Source organism: Stigmatopora nigra, chromosome 9 (genome assembly GCF_051989575.1).
Source record: "Stigmatopora nigra isolate UIUO_SnigA chromosome 9, RoL_Snig_1.1, whole genome shotgun sequence".
NCBI classification, from domain to species: Eukaryota; Metazoa; Chordata; class Actinopteri; order Syngnathiformes; family Syngnathidae; genus Stigmatopora; species Stigmatopora nigra.
Genome location: NC_135516.1, coordinates 14798128 through 14822022, shown reverse-complemented (window position 1 = coordinate 14822022; position 23895 = coordinate 14798128). Strand labels below are relative to the sequence as shown.

Here is a 23895-nt window from a genome sequence, read left to right as displayed (position 1 = left end):
TTCATTGACCGTGGTGCGCCTTATTTACGGTAACTAAATTGTCAATGTTTTTTTTTTTGAAGCAGGCTTCCCAAATGTAGGTCTTAAAGTTACCTGTCAAGGTCCTCGGCGTCCTGCATGTTGAAGAGCATGGAGGGGATGAGTTTGTCCATGTGTTGCGGCTCCCAGATGATGGCCTGGAGCTCGTCGTTGACCGTCTTGCGGACCACGCCCTGCAGGCCTTTGATCCCCGCCACGCGGATCCTGACCACAAACGGCCATGAGGCGGCGAGGAGGCGGCGGCAAACGGGGACGAGCCGACGCCCACCTGCTCCTGGTTTCCGGATCCTCGTGGGTGGAATGGCACATGGCGCTGAACTGGGACACGAAGAAGTCGTAGCGGCGGTGGTATGACGGCGTGTCTTCTTCGATATTGGCAAATTTCACAAACTGGAGGAAACAAAACAATACAGTCAATATAATATGCCATTTTCATTTAATCAGGATAGTCTAAATATATATGAAATTCTATTTAAAAAAAAAACTGCTCAGTGCTGCCACCCAACCTCGCCGTGGCACATTATGGTACTACACCACCAGCCAAATACATAGCGGCAAAAAATCAAAAACAGAGCAAAATAAATCAGTTTCAAACGTGCGTGGTGCAGCCTTTGAATTATGGCTGTGGCTAACGAGCTCCTTTTGACGCATGGGCGAGCACGCGTGGCCGCACGGCCAGGAAAATGACATTAACGAGACCCGCCTCCGACAAAATTTCACAGACGAACGAATAAATAAAAACAAATGGTAAATCCGGCAGCTGAGAGCGGTGGCATTAAAATGACCGTTGCGTGGGCCGCAGGGTTAAGAAGAAATCAGCGCCCAATGAGGAAATATCAAATGAGTTTATCGTTGTCCAATCATTTGAAACAAAGCTTACCGAGTTGGTCCCCAGGACCTGTAGATCGGGTTCTCGGGACTCTAGCAGCTTGGCCACCATGTGCAGAAAGCTCTCCACGAAGGGTTTTATACTCTGCGAGTGGCATGCCATGAGGAGCTGATCCAGGGCCTCCATGGCAATCACCACATTCCTGAACACAAACACATCAAAAATGTAAAAAACTGCTAACTTGAGGTCAAGACGGTGTAGCAGGGGTGCCCAAAATGTGGCCAATTGAAAATATGGTCAATACGACCTGCCCAAGAAGCTTCAATTCAACCCTCGTTCTGTTGCACTGCTCAGCTTCAACACTAGATGGAGCTAGTTATTTAAACACTGCATCTCTATTACTACAGGGATCAAAATTTAACAAAGAATACAGTGAAAATAATAATACATGAAGAAATAGCATTTTTTTTAGTTGACACGATCACCAAAACATTACTGCTAACCCCTTAGCCAAAACGGTTATCGCCAACTTGGCCTTGGCCCCTCCTTTAATTTTTCTACGTCAATGGCTGCCCTCACCCGTAGCGATGGCGCACCACGTCGCGGCTGAGTCGCTCGGCCAGGTAGGCCCCGATGCGGTCCAGTTTCTCCGGAGCCGACACGGCGTAGAAGGTCAGCTTCTCCATGTCCGACTTGCTCAGACCATCCTGGGGATCGTCCAGTAGGGAAAGTGGGTGGGATGACTAAGCTTTCAAAAAACAAACATGGCGGTCTTACCTTGGGGTCCTCCGGGAAGATGTTGTCCACCAGACGTTTGTAACGAGGCCTGAGCGGCCCGCAGCAGCCGCAAACTCCTGGAAGACAAAACCACAATCAAATGGGATTGGTTAGGGTCGACTGATGCCACACGGGCGGCCATCTTGAGTAGGGCGCTTGAAAATAACCTTTACTGTGCAACATTGGATTGTACGGTAGCGATGCTAGCAAAGGTTCGACGCTTACCCCAGCTGGGTAGAATTGGGCGGCTGGAACGCGGGTACGTGGAGGTAGCGTCGCCCTCGACGGCGGGAATAACCCCATAGAGGACGCGGCATAACCGCAGCGACGACATGGCCACGTCGACGGCGAGCAATGGCGGAGCCGGTCGAAGCGGCTCGAATTTGGGGACGGCTCAGGTTGCTTACGTGCGGGTAAGATGAGTCTCGCCCGGCTCACGTTACGACGAGGCGGTCGCTAACGTTGCCGCCATTGTTACTTTTGTTGTCGATACATTTTTTTCCATGTTATATGACTCTTGTCCTTTAAATCAATTAAAAAAAAGAACTTTTGGGGAAAACTGGTCCCTAAAATAGGGCATTTTTTGGGTCATTTAAAAAAAAACATCCATTTTGTCCAATCAAATTGAGCGAGGACCAAACTGGTTCAACCTCAACGGAGCGAGAATCTGCACGCCAGTGGGCGGGACTTAACCATGCGTAAAAGACGAGCTCGATGTCGTCCGACGCTTGGGGCTTCCCGCCAATCAAACATCTGCTAGCCCGCGGCGTCAACACGAGAGCTAACGCGCCAATGCTCTCACGAATGTTTTATATCCGAAGGCCCGGCCCAAATCAATAATCAACTCATTGTCTGCCATTGACGTCCAAATAAACGTCAGCCTTGGACGACCACTACCCAGAAACAGATCACACTTGTCAAATGAGGACAACGGCCTAAATAGTCCTGTTAACATAACATTTTCACATAACTACAAGCTAACAAAAATACAACAACAAGCTAAATCCCAATTGAGTTGTATTATGACGAAGCCTAGCCAAGCGATGAAAAAAAGTCCAGAAAATACGGTCGTTGAATATCAAAACAACAGTTTGTGGCAGCCGAGGTCGAGAGGTTAAACGCTGCAAAGCAGAACGAATGCGCACACACACACGTGTGTGCACACACACACATTAAAAGCCAAGATGTGTGCGTGTATGTACCCATGTCGTAGCTCTCCGAGTCCATCTTGCGAGCGTTGCCGTCTCTTTTAGTGTGGCGCGTGTGGCCCTCGCTCGCCCACTCCCTCTCTGACCTTGCGGTGTTCGCTACGCCGCGGGTGAAACGGCGGGGTGACGCAAAGCCATCGTTTACCACGCAATAATTGCACTCCATCAGGATGATTAAAACTGTACACACACATTCGCCAGGTACCGCGCCCCAGAAAAAAAAAAAATACAATGGCGATATGCCTCGAGCTAAATCCAGGCCAAAAGCAATCTCATTGTACTTGTATAATGACAATAAATCATTCAATTCAATTCAATTCAATTTAGCATCCAATTAGCCTAGCATACTTCGTTTTTGAAAACCTGAAATCCCGGGATCGAACCCTCGATCTCTGAACTGCGAGACCGACCCGTTGAACTCTGGGACGGAATACTGATATTTCTACCGGGCCCAAAATCCGCATTGAGGATCAAGAGGCGAGAAGCCAAGAGCAGTCGGTCGACTCTCAAAGCTTGCGCTAAACTTAGCCGGCGGCCAGCTTTCCGACACGCTAATCCCTCTTTCCGAAGCATCAGAACGCCACGTCCAAATCTTCCCCGACGTTGTCTGAGCTCTGGCAGGTGCGCTTTTTGGGCGGCCGCCACCTCGCGTTTTATTCAGCAAGGCGGCCATTGACAACCGTGGACACTCGAAAATTCCTCTGGGCCGGAGTCAGCTGGGATAGGCTCCAGCACCCCCCGCGACCCTAATGAGATTAAAGCAGTTCAGAAAATGAGATGAGATAATCATTTCTAATGTTTACTTTTGTTTTTCTAATGACAAAAAACTTTCACTTGCCCTAGCTAAACTGTCTTAAGTTTAAAAAAATGCATTTTATAAAAGACCAAAAGTAATCAAGGGTGAAATTAGGTGTCAATAAGTGAATTGCTGAAATGGTTAAGAAAATAAAAGAAGAAAATACAATTCATGTAATTATGACAAGATGAAAATGATTAAAAATACAAATAAACTTTGGTCACGGGCCCTACGTAACACTATTGATTACGAGAATGATTTAAAAGTAAATATCTGATTCATAGAATCCTCTTAATTGTATTTACATTTTATTTTAACGACACACGAAGTCGATGCACATGATTTACTTTGACGGGCCAGTCGGATGTGGTCCTCGGGCCGTCAGTTTGACACCTGTGATTTAATGTTGACAAGCATACCTACGCTATTACCTTTGTTACCCCAAACATTCGGTCTTTTTGGACATGTTTATAAAGAGTGAAAGTTGGGGGAGAAAAGAGTGTGTCCCGCGGGGGTACCTGCTGGCATGCCGGCGTCCAAATGCCGCAGTGGCTGTGTGGGCAGCTGCTAGTTAGCCTCCAGGTTGCCTCTCGCCGACTGGCATTGGAATGGCGTCCGCTAGCTTCGACGGTACCGGCTCGGCGAGCACTTCCGCGTCCCGACGGCCAGCGAACGTCGTCCAGGAAGGCCGAAGAAGACGACGCGAGACGGCAGGCAGCCGACTAGCCGCTGGAGCTAACGTCCGAACGCCACCATGAGAATACGCTTGGCTCGCGACAGGAGCGGTTCGCCGCGGCGCGGACGCCCGACGAAGGTCAGGAGATAAATGGAAGAGGCCAGGCGTCGTCTGGCGGCAAGGGGCCGCGCCAAACGGAAGTGTGGCGGGAAGGCGAAACTCTCCGGCGGGGTCTTGTTGAGTTTCGCTGGGCTGAGCTTAGCCCAGAGACACTCCGACAACTGAGGGCCCGTGAAGGCACCGTGAAGGAACGCCGAATTGCGCAGGTGTGCGCGCGTCCACGAGAGACTAACGGTAAGATGACGTCACTTTTGTTATAATACACGCTACCGCACACCGACTTTGTCTTTACTTGTATCATTTTACTGATACATTTATGGATACAGTAGTTGTTAAAAAGTAACAAAAGTTGTTTTGAGTGTTGAGTTGAACGTAATAATAGGAACAGCAGGAAGATTTTTTTAAGGGAAGTATGCTAGCCAAAAGTTAATCACTGCATTTTCCGATTGTTTTGAATGACATTAAACATGCAATTTTTCAATGCACGGAATTATTTTGGAAAGAAAAAACAATTTAAAAAACTAAATGAAATTAACCATGCCAGATACTGTAGTCACTACATTGGACAGTTTTTGAAACTTTAGTTTACCTACTGACTTTCCTTTTTTCTAATGACAACGCCACCTTCCAAGACGGCCCCGGGGCGGCCATGTTGGTAGGGGCGACTCTCCTGTCAAAGCCAATGCATTCACACTGAACTAAAGTCATAATTAGCTTATTTGTGAACAGCTTTTTAAAATATTATCTATCCATGTCAGAGCATGTCATTGGCTGTTAAACGTTTGCTCATTTGCTGCCAACCCTCCCAATTCTAAAGGATTGGGAGACTACTTGGGACAAACTCCATTAAATTCATAAAAGAGTCACGTGATTCGACCGCAGTCACCGTCGGTGGCACTGAAAGAGTTAACATGTTGGCAGCGATCCAATTTATATGATCAGTAAATATGCCTCCCTCTAGTGGTATGAAATGCCTTGAATAGAAATTCTGTTGTATTTAACCCTTTCAGAAAGTGCTCATGACAGTCAACATCCATTTTAAAGATGACCTGAAATGCTTTATATGGTTTCATTTTTGGTCTTATTATTACTTATTATATTATTTTAAAAATAATTTATTATTATATTGTGCACGCTTGTGTGGTTTTTTCTGGGTAGTCTGGTTTCCTCCCACATCCCCATGTTAGGCTAGTTAGTTGAAAACTAAATTTTCCCTAGCGACAAGTGATTGGTTGCTTGTCTCCTCATGTCTTGTGATTGGCTGGCGACCAATCCAGGGAATCCCCCGCCCGAGTGCCTGTAGTTAGCTAAAATAGGCTCCAGCACCCCTTCTCCCGGCCAATACATTTCGGGGCCATATTTTGGACACTTTATATACGTGTTTCTTCATTTTTTAAAAACTTCAGCCAGTGTTTACGTGTAGACGCGGCGGGATGGACTTTAATTGCACGTGGATATAAATCTAGTTTCTGGAACAGAATGAAGAGGATTACTCGGGTTTATCAAAGATTCTTAATCCTGAGCAAAATTTCAGCATGCCGTCTTCATCTGGGAAGATGCAAATAGGAAACGTTGCCTCCAACCTTCACACACATTTAGGCTCATTTATTCCAAGTGGAACGAAAGGGAGCCTGAAATGAGGCCAGTGTGTTGTTATTGTTTTGTTTTTTTCCATCTTTTTGATTGTGACGACAAGCGGGACAGAAAATGAATGAATGTTTCCCCTTCAGGACCGTTTTGCGCAGCCCTAGTATAGACTTTCAAAGTCAGTCCATGACTTTATAAAGTTGCCCATCAAAATAAAGACTTTTGACCCATTTAATAGTGCCTTGATGGAATTGAAGTATTCGACATATGAAGATGCAGCATAAGCATTCATTTAATAATAATTAGTAATTAATATTATTATAATGGTAGTAGTAGTGGTAGTGGTAGTGGTAGTGATAGGTCTCAGTAATAGACATCCCGTCCAATTTGATGGACCAGAACGGTCAGCGTGGCACAATTTTTTTTGTCATTTTGAAATTTTTTTTTGGGGGGGGTAGCTTTGCACGCATCTTCTTTTCGGGTAACAAAGGAGGTGGCGGGCGGGTAAAAATAGACGGAATAGCAATGAGGCAAGTTTCCTCCCCGCCGCCGCTGGGCGAGTGTGAGTCACGGTGTTGGGGGTTGGCGGCAAGAGGGAGGGGCGGGGTGGGGGGTTTTCTTCTCAAGGTTTACGAGAGAGAATCATCGCTACTCAGCTCATCCTAAGCTGACTTGGGGGCTTGTAACCACCCCCCTCGCCTCTCCTCGCCCCCGCGTGCCCCCGCGCGCCCCCATTTGCCTTAATGGCCGCGACCATAAGCGCATAAAGTAGGGCAGGGAATTGCACTCTGTATTCATGCGACTTGGGACGGCCACGTGGAGAAGTCCCTTTCCCAAAATAGACCTGATGGATCCACCACGCGTGCACGCATTTCAGCCTTTTTTCTTTCTTAGCCTCAATCTTGACTTTCAATATCATTTATTTTTTATATTTTTTAAAGGTATTTTCTCACTTTCATATTTTTTTGTTGAATAGACTATCAAAATTAGGCAAAACATTTTTTATTTGGCCCACGGGCCGTAATTTACATACGTGTGTGCATATGTATGACACCCCCCATTTTCTGTACATTTTAACACACGGATCAATTTTAATGTAATGCTTTTTGATGAAAAAAAATGTGTAAAATGTAAATTTCAGGCAAAAAATGAATGCGCAAAACGTATTCACTTAACTGATGAAGTTCCAACTTTCAAGTGCCTTTTTCATTTGCGTACCACCAGAGGGAGCCATTTTAATGCGCGCAAATGAATTGGCCTAAATTGCCGTCAACGGCGGGTGAGTAATTAGCAGATAATGATCTTTTAAAAAGCGCTTGAGGAGTTTAGCTCGTTATGACGTCATTTAAACGCCAGTGCGTGTCGCCCTAAGCCACAAAAAAAGTTTTTTTCATAATTCGCCCTTAAATTGAGATCAGTTTTTTCCAGTCTGATTTTGGAAGTTGCTCATTCGCTGCCAATTACAATGTATTGAGCGGCTAGCTAGCTACCGATTGGGCAGCCAATGGGGTCAAAGTCAACATGTTTTCTTCCCCTGGCCAAGATACACCTTCCCACCAATGAAAACCGTTCGCTGACATGGCGAGCTTCTCACTCGTCGGCGACCGATCCGTCGGAAGCGACCGCTCCGAACGGATCGGCCGTCGACGGGCCTCCGCGACATTGGATTCCCGTGGCGTTCCGGCCCTCAAGGTCAAACGGCGAGCGCCCAAGGTCTTTGGAAATGCGGGGCGGCGCCGCCATTCGGGTGTCAATCACATGGGGGGGGGGGGGGGGGCAATTGGCGAGGGTGGGAAAAGGCACCACGTGGACGGAGGCGGCGACGACGTCACTCGCCAGCCCGTCCGGAGGAAGCGAGGAAAGGAGAAAGGACGCTAACGTTTGTCCTCCTTCTGCCAAGAAGGAAGGGATCGCGGCGGATATCGCCGCCGTCGCCACCGTCGCCACCCCTCCTCCTTCCCTCCTCCTTCCCTATCCCTCCCTCCCTCCCTCTCTCCCTCCTCCACCAGGTGTTGCGTCCCTGGCGAGGAGGAGCGAGGCGAGACGCCGTCGGTCGGGTGGCTGGCGCGCGGGCAGCGGGGACCATCGCTCGGACGGCGCCTTCTTTTTTTTCTTATTTAGGAGGGCGCGCGGCGGACGCTAATCCGCGCGGCTAATCCACGTTTCTCGCTCCGGTGCGGCAGATTTACGAGCCGTCTCCTCGCGTGACGAGGACGATGATGAGGAGGAGGAGGACGGGGGTGAGGAGGACGATGACGAGGATCTCCCCCCGCGCAGCCGCCTCGCGCCGCGCCCGCCGCCGCCAGCAGCAGCAGCAGCAGCAACATCAGCAACATCAGCAACATCAGCTTCAGCAGCGTCCCGGCCCCGCGCCCCCGCTTTCACGCCAGCGCCAGCTCCAGCGCGCACGCCACGCGGCGAGGTAACCGCCATGGAGCTGTCCGAGGTGCGCTGTTCCAGCGCCGGCGAGGAGCCCAGCGGTAGCGGAGGAGGCAAGCGTCTTCTGTGGCAGAACGCCGTGCGCCACATCACCGAGCAGCGCTTCATCCACCACCAGGGCGGCGAGCCCGAGAGCGAGAGCCAAGACCAGCGGCCGCCGCCGCCGCGAGAGCGGTCGTCCTCGGCCACGACGACGGCGCACAACAACGGCGGCACCAAGGTCTTCCCCGAGCGCGACAACGCCGGCGGTGGCGGCGGCGGCGGCGGCGAAAGCGGCGTCGACGGCGAGCTGGGCTTCCTCCAACTGGACCCGTGCGCCCCGGCCAACTCGGACTTCTACCTGAACCGCGGCCACGCGTACCGCGGCGTCATCTTCCCCACGCTGCGCAACGCCTTCAAGTCGCGCGAGCTGGAGCGCCTGTACCAGCGCTACTTCCTGGGCCAGCGCCGCAAGTCGGTGGCGGTCACCAACATCCTGGACCTGGTGGCCAAGCTGACGCTGTTGGCGCTGCACCTGGCCGCCGCGCCGGCGCCGGTGGAGGCGGTGGAGGGCGCGCTGCTGGGCTTTTTGGCCGGCGTGGAGGTGCTGGTGTGCGCCCTGGTGGCGGCGCGCAAGGACGCCGCCTCGCACGGCTACCTGCGCTACGGCGGCGCCGTGACCTGGGCGGCCATGGCGGCGCAGATCCTGGCCGCCGGACTGGGCTACGGCCTGCTGGGACAGGGCGACGGCGACGGCGCCGGCTACGTGCTCTTTGCGCTCTTTGCCACCTACGGGATGCTGCCGCTGCCCCTGGCGTGGGCCATCTTGGCGGGACTCTTGGCCTCCGCCCTTCACCTGAGCGTCAGGCTTTTGCTCTCCGGACACCCGCCGCTCTCCGCCAATCAGGTGAGTCCAAAAATTCTTTCATTTTTACCGTCGACGGAGCCAAACGTTTACATTAGACTTTTCGGCCAATCCTTCCACTTTCAATCAAGTGGACGTCATCAATGGCGTACACGCCAAAAAAACCTCGATTCTGGCCGTAACTGGCATCCATTTGTCATTTTTACCTTTTTACATTTGCTAACTTACTATTGTATTTGTTTATCCATTTATTCACGATCACAAAAATATGTCATATAAGAGAAAAATGGTGGTTTGTCCGGTAAAGGTTAAAGGTCAACTGTAAGGAGGACTTGGCCTGGAAAAGGTTGAATCCAAGCAATTTCCAGTAGAGGTGCAATTCCATTTCGTACCGCTAGAGGGATTTTGAATGGATTAATCGTCAATGAGTTCGTAATCAAAAAGAAATCAATAAATAAACTCCAATCTTATTTATTTTTTTCGATTCCAATAATCTGAAAACACAGTAATTTTTGATCACGGGTTTGTTCAATTTAATTTTCACCCCCAAAAAGTACTTTTTATTCGATTTCATACATTGACCCCCTTTTTAGCTGTATTCTCCCATTTAATTTCCAAAATAATTTTGTTCATTTTCCCCAACCGATGGCTCCCCATCAGGTATTTATTTATTTGTATTTTTGATTATGAAGTCAACAGAAAGAACAGCAAAAAAGTTTACAAAATGTATCACGTTGAATTATTATTAGTATACAATTTTAAGTACGTAAAAGGAAATCATGAAATTCTACAGTTTTAGCACCCTCTAGTCTTAAAGCAGAGAACTGCAGCTTCTTGCGCTCGCCGTATCCACCACATTTTCCTCCTTAGCCTCTAGCCAATCAAAAAGTGGGCCACCATTAGCCCGCGGACCCTCAATCGGGGTCACCGGGGGCCGCCGGCGCTTTTGTGCGCCCCACAAAGAAGCCAGGGCGGCATTTTTGCGCTTGCGATTTTTCACAGCGCGCTTGGCCCACTTGCCCCCGTTTCCTCCCGTTTCCCCCCGTTTTGCCGACGCTTTATCTCGGCGCCGCAGCCGGCGCTTCAGGTAAGCCGAGTTTGACCTTGAAAAAGGGAAACGGCGGCGGCAACGGCGGCGGTTAATCGACGGCGCCGCCGCGGCTCTGGGATTTGTGTGGGAAGACGCGGGCGTGCGCTTAAGCCAGATGGAAAGCGCTATCGACGTGATAATGGCTACAAAAGCCCCGTGAGCAAAGAAAGCCCAGCTGCCCTGCGGGGAAAGAAAAAAAAGAAGCCGCGCAAAAGCCGCCGACGTGGTGGCCCATTTGGGGCGGCTCCCATTTTGGGCAACTTTTTTTGGGAAAATGACGTCCAAGCTGTTAGTCAACTCGCTCCCATGTGGGCCAAACCATTTTACATATAATATTTACAGATATATTTTTTTTTTGGATTAAAATCCTTGAATATTCCGATTTTTTTTATAGATCTAAATGATTAGAATGATTATAAAATGATTTTTGAACTAAAAACACAGAAAAAAATTAATTAAAAATGACATTTTTTGGATTAAAAGTGGGTAAATCAGGAAATGTAGTATACATCTCTGCTCTTCATTTAAATGTGATCCTAAAACAAAAAGTCAGCACTCATGATTGACTTTCTCGGGCCGCACAAAATGATGCGGCGGGCCAGATTTGGCCCCCGGGCCTCCACTTTGACACCAGTGCCGTATGACAACACATTTCTGGCGAGCCATTGTGGTAAATACTTTCTCCACTCCAAATGGATTGGACGTGGGTGTGCGTCCGTCCGCTCTTAGTTCTTTGGGTGTTTTTTTTCAGCCGCGGCCGCCGTTAATGAACGTTTCCGCGCCATCGATCGGCATTAGCGCGGCGGATTCATCAACGTAATAACAAAAGATTGGCGGCCGGCGGGATTATTTCCCCGCCGTGGTGGTGGCTGGCTAAAAGCATCCCCCCCCCCCCCCAGGGTGGCCATTTTTGTCGACGAGGTCACGGCACCGACGCTAAAAGCCTCATCAAACATTTAGCGGCGGCGCCGTTGTTCGATTCCCTCCACGTCTCAATGACGAGTGGAGGTTAAATATCAGCCAGGTGTCGGGCGGCGCCTCGGGAACGCCGCCCGCCTTTTGTGCCTTTTCGGCGGAGGACTTTTTCCAGGAAGGAAACCAAACGGAACGAAAACAAAAAGGGGTAATTAGCCTAGCTTCGGGGGGCCAAATTGTCCAAATTTCCAGGCGAAAAAAAATGGCAGCTTGTGGGAAAATAGTGGGCTTTTTGGGCAAGGCTGTCTTTTTCAGATTTCGCCAATAAATTGACTTGTTTACTGGAATTGTGGCTGTTTTGCGTAGGTTTGGCTATCGAGGAAACCTGGTTTAAAGAGAACAGAGGGGCACTTTGAACCAAAATGGCTGACTCCCTGTGTTGTTTTTGGCAAGGGTCCTTAAGACTTTTTTGTAGATTACCCCTAAATAAACAAGTCTACCAAGTTTCATGTGGCTCAGTCAAACTGGTTTGGGGGGCTGGAATTTTTAAAATTTCTTGGACAGGTTTTTATATCTAAAAAATCTGGTTTAAAGAGACCAGAAGGGCACTTTGAACCAAAATGGCTGACTCCCTGTGTTGTTTTTGGCAAGGGTCCTTAAGACTTTTTTGTAGATTACCCCTAAATAAACAAGTCTACCAAGTTTCATGTGGCTCAGTCAAACTGGTTTGGGGGGCTGGAATTTTTAAAATTTCTTGGACAGGTTTTTATATCTAAAAAATCTGGTTTAAAGAGACCAGAAGGGCACTTTGAACCAAAATGGCTGACTCCCTGTGTTGTTTTTGGCAAGGGTCCTTAAGACTTTTTTGTAGATTACCCCTAAATAAACAAGTCTACCAAGTTTCATGTGGCTCAGTCAAACTGGTTTGGGGGGCTGGAATTTTTAAAATTTCTTGGACAGGTTTTTATATCTAAAAAATCTGGTTTAAAGAGACCAGAAGGGCACTTTGAACCAAAATGGCTGACTCCCTGTGTTGTTTTTGGCAAGGGTCCTTAAGACTTTTTTGTAGATTACCCCTAAATAAACAAGTCTACCAAGTTTCATGTGGCTCAGTCAAACTGGCTTGGGGGGCTGGATTTTCAAAAATCTCCTTGACAGATTGGCCTATCTTGAAAACTTGCTTTAAAGAGACCAGAGTGGCCACTTTGGAGCCATTTCCATCTAGTGGTGAAGATGGGAAGCGCACCCATTTTTGTCTAGGTGGGACGCCAACTTCTTGCGCTGGCAATATTTCATGATATTTACAAGATTGGCCGCCAGCCATAGTTTAGACACCCCAGAACGGGAGGATTAGTTGTCTTTGCTAGCCGTTTTCTTGGCTAATCCAGCCAAAGCGCTTTGATTTCCAAAGCTAAGATAAGATAGCGCCTCGTAGGCCGGCCATTCCGCCACGCGTCTTGTGGGTGGCGGCGTTGGCGATGGCGGTGGCGCCGTGCTTCCTTCCGTCTCCTGGCTTCTGGGGGCGTGATTTGGAGCGGGATTATCTCCCAGCGGTAATCTATTCATAGCGCCCGTCCGGGTCAGCGTTTAATGAGATTACGGCGGGATTACCTTTATCTCTTTGAAATGCGGAAAAACAGCAGGTCGCCGTCCGCGACGGGCTAACATCTGCGCACTGTTGCGCCACACGCCCAGACCTCCTTTGCCCGAGGGGGAGGGGCTTCTTTGTCCCTCGCATTGGTCTTCTTCACTTCACCAAGAGGCTTTTTAGTTGAAAAGCTCTCCCCTCTTCTTTGTGTGTGTGTTTTTTTCTGGACTGAAGCACCCTGAAAGTGCTTGACCTGAGCGTGTGCGTAAGGTAATCCTCCATGATGGATCAGTGCCTCTCTCCCTTTTCAATTTGGACACTTTCCGCTTCGGCGCTTTTCTCCAGGAACGATGTTTCAAGGGTGGGGATTTGACACTTTATAGGGATTGGACGTCCACGGACGTCTTTGGCCTTTAGAAATCCCCGGAAAAATGAATGTCTATGACTTTTATTTATGGAATAACATTAAAACAAGGGTTTGGCCTGTTGAGTTTATCGGTAGAAGGCGTCCAATCCTTTGCCTAGTGCCCCTGTTTTGTGGAACATAATCTACATGGCGACACGGTAGGGAAGTGGTTGGTTTGTCGGGCCCGCAGCACTGGGGTCGAGGGTTTAAACCCAGGTGGGTGTCAATGTGTGGAGTGTTCCCGGTTTTCTTCCCCAAAACATGCATGCTTGGCTAGCTGGTTGAACACAATAAATTGTTTAAGCAACAGGTGTCAAAGTGGCGGCCCGGGGGCCAAATAACGGCCCACTGCATCATTTTGTGCGGCCCGAGAAAGTTAACAATGAGTTTCTGTTTTCGGATCAAATTCAAATGGAGAGTCTAGATGTATATTACATTTCCTGAATTTTCTCCCTTTTAAATCAATTTTTTTAAATTTTTAACCCATTTTTTCTGTTTCTAGTTCAAAAATCATTTAATAAAATCTAAAAATATATTTTAAAAAAGCCAAAATAAACATTGTTTTAGATCAATTAAAAAGTTTTTAATCCGGTTCTTTTAATTACTTTATAAAAGAAAATATCAAAATGTTCTATCTGAAATGGGGTCCGGCCCACATGATTTTCTTTGGCGGACGGGAACAAATGTTTACCGGAAGAATCCCTCCAAAGGCCAATAAAAGGCCAAGAATACAGTCCATTAATGGCGTCTAGCGTCTGCCGCTTTCCTATTCCCGCTCTGGGCCGGGCGGGCGGTCGGCCGGCGCCGCCGCCGCGGGGTCCCCCGGGAGGCGGCCGGCGCATTTTTAACGCCGCCGACGCCTCCTGGGGGATGCCGGAGGAGCTAACGGCGGGGTAACGTGTTTACGTGCGTCCTGGTGGGACCCGTCGGTCTAGGGGAAAGGAAAATTGATTCCAAGACAGCTGGGGGAGAAAAAAACAACTCCCAGCATGCAACGGGAAACAGGCGCCATCAAAAGCTTTTTGGGGGGAAATTGGAGCCATTTTTATGCGTCATAATTGGAAATTGAAACCAAAAAATGTCCGTACAAAACGTCTCTTTAAAGCTGTTTTGTATTGGGATACAAATATCAATGAAAAAGTCTATACCAAAAGTATTGGGTCACAAACAAAAGTGAAAATGTATTAAAAATGTAAACAAAGAGAAAAAGTGTCAAGACGTTCCCATCACAAAGCGTCCATCTGTCAAGCAACATATTGGACCAACGGTGGCAGCGTGGCAGCTTGCCTCCGTGGGCGTCGCCTGCTGCCGCCAACCACCCGCCCGCCGCCATCGCCCGCCCGGCGCCACGCCGAAAGCGGCGCCTTTTGGCAGCTCAACGCACTTTGGAGTCGCGGGTGGCGTGACCACCTCCTGACGGGAAGCCAAAAAAAATCAGCTTCCAAAAGCATCAGAGAATCAATTATCTTTGGGCGCCCCCCCACGGCGTGCCGTTAAACTCCTCGCCAGGCGTGGGTGGGCGGCCAATTCACTTCAACCGGGAGGGTCGACCGGAAAATGTTGGTCTTTCGACGCCGTCTGTCAATCAAAACTGATGATAAAAAATGCTAAAAAAAAATTATGAAATGTTTTAAATATACTTCGTACTGAGGCTAATGCTAATATGCTACCCAACAGAAGCTGCTAACCAAAATTAGCATTAGGCGCTGCTATAGAATTCATACAAAAGTGGGTCAGAAACCCCTTCAACCACTCTTTACTTACATGACAGTTATTCATTTATACATTTTCTGTATCTTTGTGAGGGTCGCAGGGGGTGCCGGAGCCTATCTCAGCTAAGTTTGGTCAGCAGGCAATTCGGAGTGTTCAATCAAATAGCCTAGCATGCATGTTTTAGAGAAGAAAACCAGGCAAATTCCACAAATTGAGCACCCACCTGGGTTCAAACCCTCGACCCCAGCGCTGTGAGCCCGATGCGCCGACCACTACTCTACTGTGTCGCCATGTAGGTTATGTTGGATAAAACCAGGGCCGGACTTTAACAGGGTTGACAGTGTGACCTTGAAGGTAGCCAGTGTACGGCGCCATTCGTAATACGCTTTGCCGACGGATATATTTATATGCAAAGTTACAACGTTGACTCAATGGCGTTCTGAGCGGACATGGGATGGATGCTTCGTGGGGAGGGGGGGTTTCTTGTATCCCCGTCATGCGGACTCCGCCTTTGGCTCCAAAACAAACACTTAGCATCTTTAGCGTGCGCTGGCGTCAGCGTGAGTCACCATCTGCCGGCTCGCCGCTTTTTTTTTTTTTTTTCAAAAGTGGCCCGCTTTGAAGAACATTCCTGGCGACGTGAGTATCGTCGCCAGGCGGACCAGGAGTTGTGGCGTTGACGCGCGCGGCGTACTCGTGCCGACGCGCGTGCGGGCGCGTGCGGGCGGGCGCCGTTGCCATGGCAACGTGCTCCGGATCGTCCCGGATGAAAATGTGCGAAAGAAAAAAAAGAATTGCGGCGGAGGCGTCCGTCTAAATAATATAAGAGGCGACTTTTTCCCTTGGCGGGCTGCCATTGGACGTCTATAGCCGTCCGTGGCTATTATTAGCTTGTTTTCCATGTAGCATGTTTGTTTTTCTCCTCAGGGGGGGCCGCCATGCTCTGTGACTGCCTCCAAAATAACTAAACGCTTTTTAATTTGTTTTTCGGCGGGACTCGGGAAGAGTCGGCGGGGGCCGGCGGGACATTTTCGGGGGCGCGGTCCATTAATTGAATGGCCTCTGACGTCTGGCGGCTGGCGGCCCGGGAGACTTTGCCAATAACCTAAAGTAGGCGGACACGTTGCGTCCTTTGAGCCAAAAATACACATCAGATCTGGATCTTTTACATGAAAATTGGAATTTAGAGTCAATATTTGAGATTTGTACATTTTGGGACATTCAAATGTCACTTGCTGTACATTTGTCACTTTTAGATTTTTCCAACATTTCATATTTTGTGTCACATTTTGATCTATCTGAGGAATTTGTTAGCATTGATTTTATTTTTAAATGAATGACCTACGGTAGGTGGCATGGGGAAAACTGACTTGCCCGCACTTGCCCACCTTGTTAATGATGTTGGTGTGTGTGTTTGTTATGGTTGCATTTTGTTACATCATCGCAAACAGCCCACAGAAAGTCCAATGGATTATTTTTTTGTTTTGTTGTTGTCAGGTGGCGGCCCAAACGGTTCTGTTCACGTGCATGAACACGGCGGGGATCTTCATCAACTACCTGTCAGACCGCGCCCAGCGACAGGCTTTCTTGGAGACGCGCCGTTGCATCGAGGCCAGGTTGCGTCTGGAGACGGAGAACCAGAGACAGGTTAGACGGCCCATCAAATTTCAAAACAAAAATCAAAATGGACATCTATCGCCACTGAAACATTTTTAGCATCTAATTAGCCTAGCATGCATCTTTTTGGGATGTGTGGGAGGAAACTGGGGTACCCAGAGAAAACCTACAAGAGCTAAAGTCCGGGTTCGAACCCACGAGCTCCGAACTGCGAGGCCGGTTGACTAACCACGTACCCACCGTGCTGCATCCCTTTAAAATATACAGGCTAAAATAGATAGAAAATCCCGATTGAGCGTAAAGTCAAAGGTCCAAACGTTAACGTAAATCCCGGGGGTGTGGCTCCGCCCCTTTCTCCCCCCCCCCCGCCAGGAACGTCTGGTTCTTTCGGTGCTTCCCCGTTTCGTGGTCCTGGAGATGATCAACGACATGTCCAACGTGGAGGACGAGCACCTGCAGCACCAGTTCCACCGCATCTACATCCACCGCTACGAGAACGTGAGGTGAGAGGGCGCGGCCGGGCACGGCGTCGGCGTTTTCCCGCCTCGGGCCCGCCCCCAGTGACCCCTGCGTCCGTCTTTTTATCCAGCATTCTCTTCGCAGACGTCAAGGGCTTCACCAACCTGTCCACCACGCTGTCGGCTCAGGAGCTGGTGCGGATGTTGAACGAGCTTTTTGCGCGTTTCGATCGCCTGGCGCACGTGAGCGCCCGCCCGCCGACGCGTCTCCGCCTCCGTCCGTCTTCTCCGCCCGCCGTTAGCGCCGCCGACCTCCCCCCGTTGTGTCTTTAATGGCAGGAGCATCACTGTCTTCGCATCAAGATCCTGGGAGATTGCTACTACTGCGTGTCGGGGCTGCCCGAGCCGCGCCAGGACCACGCCCACTGCTGCGTGGAGATGGGACTCAGCATGATCAAAACCATCAGGTAGATAGCTAGCTAACTAGCTAGCTAACCGCTTTGGAGAGGTGGATGTGCTAGCTAGCTAGTTTCCATCTTGTGTCATGGCCCAATTCAGCGCTCTTCAATTATTTCATGAATGTAACTCAAAATACAATAATAGTGCCCCAATTTTGAGAAATTTGACATACAAGGAAGCCTTGAGTGAATTGATGAATGCATTAAGCTCATATGTCAAGGTATTAATCTGTTCATTTCCCCCTCCTACTCAAAGTCCAGTGTTCCCTGGCCATTTTGCCCTTTTTTGAGCCGACTTTTTCTGACTTGTCCCCGGCAGATACGTGCGCTCTCGGACCAAACACGACATCGACATGCGCATCGGGATCCACTCGGGCTCGGTCCTGTGCGGCGTGCTGGGCTTGAGAAAGTGGCAGTTCGACGTCTGGTCCTGGGACGTGGACATCGCCAACAAGCTAGAGTCCGGCGGCATTCCCGGGTGAGCATACAAAAAAAAAAAAATGTATCCCGGGTGTCATTCCACCCCAGAGCACCAGGGGGCACCGCACTGGAATTAAAAACTGTCTCCGTTGGGACACAGGCGCATCCACATTTCCAAAGCGGCCCTGGACTGCCTGAACGGCGACTACGAGGTGGAGGCGGGCCACGGCAACGACCGCAACGACTTCCTGCGCCGTCACAACATCGAGACGTACCTGATCAAGCAACCCGAGGACAGCCAACTGGCGCTCCCCGAGGACATCGTCAAGGAAGCGGGAGGGCCGGCCGACCGCCGCGCCAGCGCCGCCGCCTTCAACGAGGCGTCCTGGAGCCCCGAGTTGCCCTTCGACAACATCGTGGGAAAGCACAACGTGAGTCCGACCCGGGGAGGGGTGCCAGAGGACCGCCGCCGGGGGGGTTAACCGGGGTCATTTCGCCCGTGGCGTCGCCGTGCACGCTCCTTATGTGTGTGTGAAACTTTCTGAGGTGAAAGTTTATTGCCGCATGCCGTTTTTTTGACCCAAGTTCAGATGGATTGGACGTCCGCTAAGGATAAGTGAAAGTTTCTATGGTGGGGGTTTATTCGTATGGTTTTATTTTTGGAGACGGCCCCTTCCTTCCCACTTCAAACGGATCGGTCGCCTCGCGCCGATCAATTGACGGCGGAAGGACCATTCAAGCCGCCTTTGAATGTCTTCAAAAGTAGGCCCCGCCCCCTTCCTCCTCAATGGGATGGCGGGCATTTGAAAGGAAGCTGACAGAACTTCTGAAGCCTCTTTCATGTGCTCCTGCTTCAGCACCCCCACCTCTCCAATACATTTGTTTATTATTTGTTTATCGCTAGTGGACGTCCAATCCAGGACGCCCATTGGCCAATAGGGCGGGTCCTTATTTTCTGGGTGGTCCGGCACGGGGGTTCTTGATTGTATGTGCATGTTCTCTTGCCCCCCTTCAGACCCTGGCCGCCCTAACCAGAAATTCAATAAATCTGCTCCCAAACCACCTCGCGCAAGCCTTGCATGTCCACAGCGGGCCCGAGGAAATTAACAAGCCGCTAGAGGGCGCCGCCGTCGACTTGCGGACTGGCCATAAGTTGAGGAGAGAACGTATCAGGGCGTTCTCGCTCATCTTTAAAGACTCCGGCCTGGAACGCAAGGTAGTCGCTCAAGTCCACGACAAGTTACCCTTTTTATTTTATTCTTCTTCTGTCGCTTTGACCCCCCCCCCTCCGTCCGTCCCCTCGTCTTCTTTCCATTCCTCCCTCTAAACAAAGAAGCATGTCGAGTAAACTAAAAGCCACCCCAGAAACATTCACTGGCTACATTCAATAACGAACATTTTGAGCTCACGGGTGTCAGACTCTGGTCGACCATTTTCGATAGAATATTTGGCCCCCGGGCCGCCACTTTGACACCAGTGCTTTAGCTGAAAGGTAGTCACTCGCCCGCTTGCTCGCCCGCCTACCGCTCCCGCCCGTTTCTCCACATTTGTGCTCAGCTGTCAATCGCATCTATCTGTCTGGTGGGGCTTGCCACACGAAGGGGCGTGTCTGGAAAAAAAGGGGCGTGTCTGACCTAGGCAGAGTGCAAAAGAATCATAAGCGCACTCTCCGCACTCCTAAAACCAACTGGCTAGCTACGGCTAGCTATAGACTCTGTGTTGGACACGCCCCCTTTCCTGACACGCCCCCCACGCCACAGACAATGGCACCGACCTTCCCTCACCCTCTGGCCTTGGTCTTTTTTTCCAAGTACTCGCAGACGAGAGACGACGTCTTCAAGTCCAACCTGGTCTGCGCCTTCATCGTGCTCCTCTTCATCACCACCATCCAAAGTCTGCTGCCGTCAGCCAGGTGAGACGCTCGCCAGATTCGCCATCGCCGCCGTCACTTGACGCCGACTCCCCGTGACCCGGGCAGGCCGGCGGCCGCGGCGGCGCAATTCTCCACGCTGATCGCGCTGCACGCGGCGCTGGTGGCGGCCACCACGGCCGAGGACTACAAGTGTCTGCCGCTCCTCTTACGGCGGGCGTGCTGCTGGATCAACGAGACGTACGCCGCCCGCAACGTCCTGGTCTTCCTCTCCATCTTCATCAACTTTCTGGCGGCCACCGTCAACATCGTGAGTGGCCCGACGTCCGACAGTCCGCTCGTGACTCGTTCGCGTCCCGTCAAATTGACTCCGTTTGTTTGTCGCCGGGCCGGTTGCCGTGGCGTCAGCTGTGGTGCGACGTGGCCCCGCCCACCACCTTGAGGAACAACACCTCGGAAGACCCGGACCAAAACACGGCTGACATCTGCTTCTACCCGGAGGTATGCCGGCCGGGTTTTTTACTCCAAATTTAGCTTCATAAATATTGTATTTTACAAACTATGTTAGAATTGTTTCATAGTTTGAATAGGCCTGTAACTACTACTCAAGTTTGATTTTTTAAATAATTATTTTTGTCTCTTTGACCATTAACAAAGATTTCAGAACTTGAATGTAAATTATACCTCTACTTACGAAAAACCCAGTTACAAAAGTTCGTAAGTAGAGGTACAAATGCATTTTTTTTTTTTTGTGACCATCTCTAGATTTGTAACTATTTTAACCTGGAGCGATCGGATTGGACATCATTTTTGTGTGTTTTTTTCTTTTTCTTTGTGGCAGTACTTTGTGTTGACGGGCGTCCTGGCCATGGTGACGTGCGCCGTGTTCCTGCGGCTGAATTCCTTGGTGAAGTTGGCCGTCCTGCTGCTGATGGTGGCCGTCTACTCGCTGCTCACCCAAGCCTTGTACGCCGCGCTCTTCCTGCGTTACGACCTGCTCCATCGCAACCAGTCAGTGGCCTTTTCTATCCAAAATTGGCTGTGGTTTCCACAGCAACACTGGGCTCAAAAGAACAGCATGTTGGGTCATGGAGACAAAGTTTTATGTGGTTTGACAGGAACTTTCTAGGCACCAAGGAGACGTCGCTGCTCCTGATGGCCATGTTTCTCCTGGCCGTCTTCTACCACGGACAGCAGGTTCGACACTGGCCTTTTAGCCATTTTCTTTTTTTAAATGGCGGTTTAATATTTGACTGTATGTGGTCGCCAGTTGGAGTACACGGCGCGGCTGGATTTCCTGTGGCGAGTTCAGGCCAAAGAGGAAATCAACGAGATGAAGGAGCTGCGGGAACACAACGAGAACATGCTGAGGAACATCCTGCCCAGCCACGTGGCAAGGCACTTCCTGGAGAAGGACCGTGACAACGAGGTGAGCCTCACATAAAACGGTTTTTCCACTATAAAAGTCAAGGAATTATTGATTCATTGATAAAATTATAGTCACTGTTTTGCATAGTTGCGATATCATGTTATTATTATTTATTGTTCTTACTTTAATTGTATATATTTATATTTATTTTTCTATTACCTCTATTTTCCAGTAAAATATTTTTAAAATTCTGTTTATTTCAAGATGGTTTTCATTTTTGTTCGCAGTTCATTCGTAAATGTATAAAAATTATTTTTAAACCAAAACAAATGATCAATTAAAACTGGTCTTTCAGTGCCCTCTAGTGGCAGAAGCCAACAAACTCATCCCCGCTCCATCAACAATGACGATTACAATATTCCCTCAATTATCGCGAATTCACCTTTTATGCTATTAATGATTAAAATTTTAGAAAAAGGTAAAAATTATCGCGATTTTCAAGGGATGACGTTTGTATGCATTGTTGTTTTCTTTGGCAGGAATTGTACTCGCAATCGTACGACTCGGTGGGCGTGATGTTCGCGTCCATCCCGGGATTCGCCGACTTCTACTCGCAGACGGAGATGAACAACCAGGGCGTGGAATGCCTGCGGCTGCTCAACGAGATCATCGCCGACTTTGACGAGGTGAGGGCGGGCGGGATTAAACGTCCCATCCGTCCAATCGGCTCCAAGTGGAAAGTCAACCCTGTAATTTTCTACGCAGTTGCTGGGCGAAGAACGTTTCCAAGATATCGAGAAGATCAAAACCATCGGCAGCACGTACATGGCCGTGTCGGGTTTGTCGCCCGAGAAGCAGGTGAGCGTCCACCTCGTTGTCGTCACTGGTTCCCAGTTCCTACGCGGGCACTCATCGCGGTTTTTGTGCGGGTGTGTCGTCAGCAGGGCGAAGACAAATGGGGGCATTTGTGCGCGCTGGCCGACTTTGCCATCGCTCTCAACGAAAGCATCCGAGAAATCAACAAACATTCCTTCAACAATTTTGAACTGAGAATAGGTACGACCACGCCTTTTTTTCCGGTTTTACAAAAATATTTTTGAACTAAAAACACAAAAAAATGATAAAAAATGACTATTTTTTTATTCAAAAGGGGGAAAATCAGGAAATTGAATATACATCTCTACTCTTCATTTTAATTTGATCTTAAAACAGAAAGTCGGCTTTCCCGGGCCGCACAAAATGATGCGGCGGGCCAGATTTGGCCCCCGAGCCACCACTTTTACACCCTTGGTTTATAGGAATGTCTACACACATATTTATTAGATTTTTTTAGAATAACTTTTATTACTCATGTCTTTCGAAAAGTATTTTCCGGCACAAAATGGATCCCGCTCAATAATGTCCACGGTGGGCCATTGTCGGCGGCCATGGCTTTTCGACAGGCATGGCTCAGGGCTCGGTGGTGGCGGGCGTGATCGGCGCCAAGAAGCCCCAGTACGACATCTGGGGCAAGACGGTGAACCTGGCCAGCCGCATGGACAGCACGGGCGTGAGCGGCAAGATCCAAGTCCCCGAGGAGACCTTCGTCATCCTGGAGCAGCGCGGCTTCGCCTTCGAGTACCGCGGCGAGATCTACGTCAAGGGCATCAGCGAGCAGGAGGGCAAGATCCGCACGCACTTCCTGTCGGGCCGCGTGCTGCCCAACCCGCTCATCCTGCAGCCCCGCAAGATGACGGGCCAGTACTCGCTGGCCGCCGTGGTGCTGGGCCTGGTGCAGTCGCTCAACCGGCAGAAGCAGAAGCAGATCCTCAACGACAACAACAACTCGGCCATCATCAAGGCGCACCACCACCACCATCACCACCACCACCACCACCACTACGGACGCCGGACGCTGCTGGCCAACGACGGGGCCGGCGCCGCCCACCACGCCGACGTCTCCGACAAGAGCGACGCGTCCTGAGGCGGGGCGGCCGGGCGGGAAATGTCCGGGAATCGTCCCGGCGAACGGCGGCGGGGAATTTCCTGGAGGCCCCTCCCATTGGACCGAATTGGAGCGGAGGCGTGTCCAAACTGCTCAGGGCGTAACAGTTTGTAAAAATGCCCCGATGGAGCGATTCGACGGGGGGCGGCCGTGTTAAAAGGTGCGGCCCGCGGGCCGGAAAAGTGGCCCGCCAGGAAGTCCGACCCGGCCCGCTGGTACGGTTATTCTGACTGATGGACACTTTCGTACTGGACGTACACAAATATTTTCTTTTTGTTGTTGACGTGGGTGCCGCAAAAGTAGATGTTTGCGAGTTGTGTGATTAACTGCATTGGTTCTCTCGACCCAAAATGGCGCCTTGAATGGCAGTCGATGGGTTGATTGGGAACTTTGAAATGTCCCAAAAGCCACAGGAATTCACTTGGAAATGCCCGAAAAGCAGCCGGAACCCATAAACAAACGTAAACGTCCCTTAAAAGCAATAGGAAATGATCCGAAATGGACCCCGCCGAGCCAAAATGGACTCCTCACAGCCTCCAATTGACAATGCTCAATTCGCTTAAACTGGTTGGCACGAATGTGGCCCGCCACCAAGCCGGGTTTTGACACCCCTGATTGTCTCAATAGTGGTTAATTGTTTCAGAAAGGAAAATATTTTGTTGTTGTTGTTGTTTATCACAACAATCAAAAGT

The 23895-nt window shown here is 49.9% G+C and overlaps 2 protein-coding genes across 8 annotated transcripts in view; one reads left to right on the top strand and one right to left on the bottom strand.

The window, feature by feature from the left end:
• Positions 1–4657, bottom strand: part of efr3a (EFR3 homolog A (S. cerevisiae)) — a 12416-nt gene extending 7759 nt beyond the window's left edge. For 3 of the 4 annotated variants that reach the window (XM_077724893.1, XM_077724894.1, XM_077724895.1), the window contains exons 1-6: positions 4168–4657; positions 1646–1722; positions 1448–1575; positions 920–1070; positions 308–429; positions 94–243 (exon numbers count right to left, since the gene is read on the bottom strand). In XM_077724893.1, coding sequence (XP_077581019.1) covers positions 94–243; positions 308–429; positions 920–1070; positions 1448–1575; positions 1646–1722; positions 4168–4177 — 638 coding nt within the window. In that variant the 5' untranslated portion in view covers positions 4178–4657. The remainder of the gene's footprint in view (positions 1–93; positions 244–307; positions 430–919; positions 1071–1447; positions 1576–1645; positions 1723–4167) is intronic. The other variant, XM_077724896.1, reaches the window with a different exon arrangement.
• adcy8 (adenylate cyclase 8 (brain)) lies at positions 4037–23895 on the top strand. 4 transcript variants are annotated; one of them, XM_077724890.1, is made up of 19 exons: positions 4037–4679; positions 8216–9357; positions 16525–16674; positions 17017–17147; positions 17234–17345; positions 17442–17569; positions 17880–18038; positions 18141–18411; positions 18996–19196; positions 19792–19892; positions 19959–20160; positions 20259–20351; positions 20692–20861; positions 20969–21047; positions 21121–21279; positions 21759–21905; positions 21985–22077; positions 22161–22275; positions 22662–23895. In XM_077724890.1, exons 2-19 carry the CDS (start codon positions 8464–8466, stop codon positions 23180–23182), a joined length of 3726 nt encoding a protein of 1241 aa, XP_077581016.1. In that variant the 5' UTR covers positions 4037–4679; positions 8216–8463; the 3' UTR covers positions 23183–23895. The 4 variants fall into 4 exon arrangements, with proteins under 4 accessions (XP_077581016.1, XP_077581017.1, XP_077581015.1 ...); XM_077724891.1 differs by lacking the exon at positions 4037–4679 and having other exon boundaries at positions 7874–9357; positions 22164–22275; XM_077724889.1 differs by lacking the exon at positions 4037–4679 and having other exon boundaries at positions 7874–9357.